Below are 2,967 nucleotides of genomic sequence, written 5' to 3' on the forward strand. Positions count from 1 at the left end.
TTGAATAATAACACACACATTTATGCCAAAATGTCCGTTTTGTCAATTGTATCCTCACAAGAACAGTCTTAAATGAGTTAAATAAAATCTTAAATAAACGTCAAGAGTAAATGAGAAATTAAATGCGAAAGATCCTGTCATCAGCATCAGTTTTTAAAGGGACAGCAGCCAATTCTGTCTGTCAGTAAAGTTAACCAAAGAACAAACGGGAACAGAGCAAATTACTCACTGATCTTGTCTAAAGAACGTTTGTAGCTTTAATAAGGATTAATCTATATATAATTTATAATTTCTGCAGTGCAGACTATTTGACCTTATTCAATTTCTGTATATTTCGTACCTGTGAGACAGGAAGGGCACAGGTAAACATGACATTTATTATGGGTTTATGTGAGGATTGTTTAAAGTTCACTTAAATTAAAAGTTGTTACATTTTTGAAGCCTAATAAATGTTTCAAATTTGGGGGGGGGGGGGGGGGGGGGGGGGGTATCGGTAGCTATATTAATATCAGTGATACTTGTCTTGATTTATAAAAAGATGCCATTAAACAATTATTAAAAATATACTGTCTTTATGTTGTTTTTGCATTACAGTGGAAATTGGGTCTCACATAATTTACATTTTATTTACACACAAAACATTAATGGTGAACATTTTTGACTTTATAAAATGATTCTCTCAAGTCTTGGCAATCGGCCCATATTAAACCATAAAAAAGAAAGAAATATTTTCGTTACTCATAGTTTAGTAGCCTACTTTTATTTTTGGCAGAATTTATCATTATAATCAACTTAATTATTTCCTGGATTTTGTAACACCAATTCACCATAGTCCCTAAATGTGTGTAAATGCAGGAAATGGGGTTCAAATCGGAAAAAAATGTCCCCCATTTTGTGTACCCCCCACTTCTCAAACCAAAGTTACACCCTTGATTATTATTATGATAATGGATCAGTAGTTTTCAAAAGCACATATGGATACTTCAGTGATCGCTAATGTGCACGAAGTTCAGTTTGTTGAAATATGGCTTGTTGTAACGGTTCCATACTTCACATGAACATATTGTGTTGTTTCAGAAAGAGACCGCAGTGTTTAATAACAGATTTAGGATGAGATGTGATGGACTGAGTCTCCAGAGGAAGAAATAACATGAATCTGAAGAGAATAATGACACTAGACTGAGCACACAACAGAATATGTGGACTTTCACCCTTTTCCTTTACAGATTAACATGCTTCTTATCACTAACCAACCACAATACAGTACTGCAGAACAACTGGCAAAAAGCACATTTATATCATATGTAAGTATCAGATGCACAGATATCATAGAGACTGTCTGTTCCCCGAACTAGGAAATAAAATTTTTAAAAAAAAACTCAACCCCCTTTAAGCCAATTTAGATTCAGATTCAACTTTATTGTCATTGTGCAGAGTACAAGTACAGAGCCAATGAAACACAGTTAGCATCTAACCAGAGGTGCAAACAGTAAATGTATATATATATATATATATATATATATATATATATATATATATATATATATATATATATATATATATATATTGGAGTGCAAAATACGAGGTAGGCCTGAAGGGACCTTTTAAAAATGTAATTGATGTTTAAAACAAAAAAACAAAAAAAAACAAAAAAAAATCAGATACAGATGAACAAAATAAGCACAGGTTGCTGAATATACGATCCATTTTAAAAATAATAATAATAATAATAATAATACAATATGTAATACTAGATTAATTTATTTTCCATTATGTTCTGAAAGCAGAACTTTTATTTTGAACCCGCTGCGACAATTGTGTAGTTGTGAGAGCGTTGCTAAGCAGTTGTTAAGGTGTTCTAATTGTTGTTTAGCATGTTGCTATGTGGTTGATAGGGTATTGTTATGCATTTGCTCATTGACACAAGTGTAAACGCCCACATACACACACAGAAAGACACTCACGACAAAAAAGGTGAAAAAAACCCTGTTTAACAGGACCTTTATTTTGAAATCTTTCTTCTTTCCTCCATGTTGATGTTTTCAGCTTCAGTTTCATCGCTTTCAGCATCTCATTCTCATCTTCCTGCTAATTTCAGGCTTTAGACCGGGATTTTTCCGAAATGAGAGCTGTTCCCACATGGATAGATAAAGTACACGACCGGGATAAGGTTGAACAGTGGTGAGCGCTTCACTGCTTTTATAAACACCAACTGCAGAACTATGTGGATGCGGCTAGCAACCGTTGCTATGTAAACAATATAAGCACCTATGACCAAATTTGGGAGTTATATGTGATTTCTGCCTGTTTTTTTTTTAAATTTACTCTCCATAACATCGCAGTTCTACTCATACATCATTTAGGGCATTGTTATATTTCTCTTTCGATGTAATCCGTAATGGGAATCTGAGCTCTTCACATTCGCTGATCTGAACTTCATCTCATGATCGTGTTGTTCCTGTCATTAACTTGTCTGTCTGTCTGTCTTTCAGTATTTATGATCTCGCCTTCAGACCCGATGGATCTCAGCTCATAGTAGCGGCTGGAAATCGAGTTCTGGTAACGAATCTCTGCTAACACACATTTCTAATGATGTGACTGCAGCATCTGCGCATGCGCAGAAGAGAATCCGAAACATAAATAAATAAAAGAGCAAAGAAAAAGAAAAACTACAAGGCAAAAATAAGAGCCCCCTGGTTTTGGTGATACAACTTTGCTCCAACTTTCTATGCTCTGCCAAAAGCATTCATCACTTTTATTCTTGGAACCACAACACACACACACACACACACACACACACACACACACACACACACACACACACACACACACACACACACAAATTTGTTTTTTACTTCTTCAAGAATCACAGGAATCCCTCGATGTGTTTTATGCCTATAGAATCCTTCAGCATTTCTGATTATTATTATCAGTGTCGAAAACGGTTGTGCTGCTCCATATTTCTGT

The 2,967-nt window shown here is 34.8% G+C and overlaps 1 protein-coding gene across 2 annotated transcripts in view; it reads left to right on the forward strand.

Annotated features, from left to right (window-relative positions):
* The first annotated feature begins 2,018 nt into the window (after positions 1-2,018).
* The window catches only part of ift122 (intraflagellar transport 122 homolog (Chlamydomonas)), a 70,981-nt gene continuing 70,032 nt past the window's right edge, over positions 2,019-2,967 (forward strand). Inside the window, exons 1-2 of one of the 2 annotated variants that reach the window (XM_077217628.1) lie at positions 2,019-2,181; positions 2,493-2,559. In XM_077217628.1, coding sequence (XP_077073743.1) covers positions 2,123-2,181; positions 2,493-2,559 — 126 coding nt within the window. In that variant the 5' untranslated portion in view covers positions 2,019-2,122. The remainder of the gene's footprint in view (positions 2,182-2,492; positions 2,560-2,967) is intronic. The other variant, XM_077217631.1, reaches the window with a different exon arrangement.

The sequence above is a fragment of the Siphateles boraxobius genome, unplaced genomic scaffold (genome assembly GCF_051911475.1).
Source record: "Siphateles boraxobius isolate OS27281-9 unplaced genomic scaffold, OSU_SipBor_1 75, whole genome shotgun sequence".
Classification (NCBI taxonomy): Eukaryota; Metazoa; Chordata; class Actinopteri; order Cypriniformes; family Leuciscidae; genus Siphateles; species Siphateles boraxobius.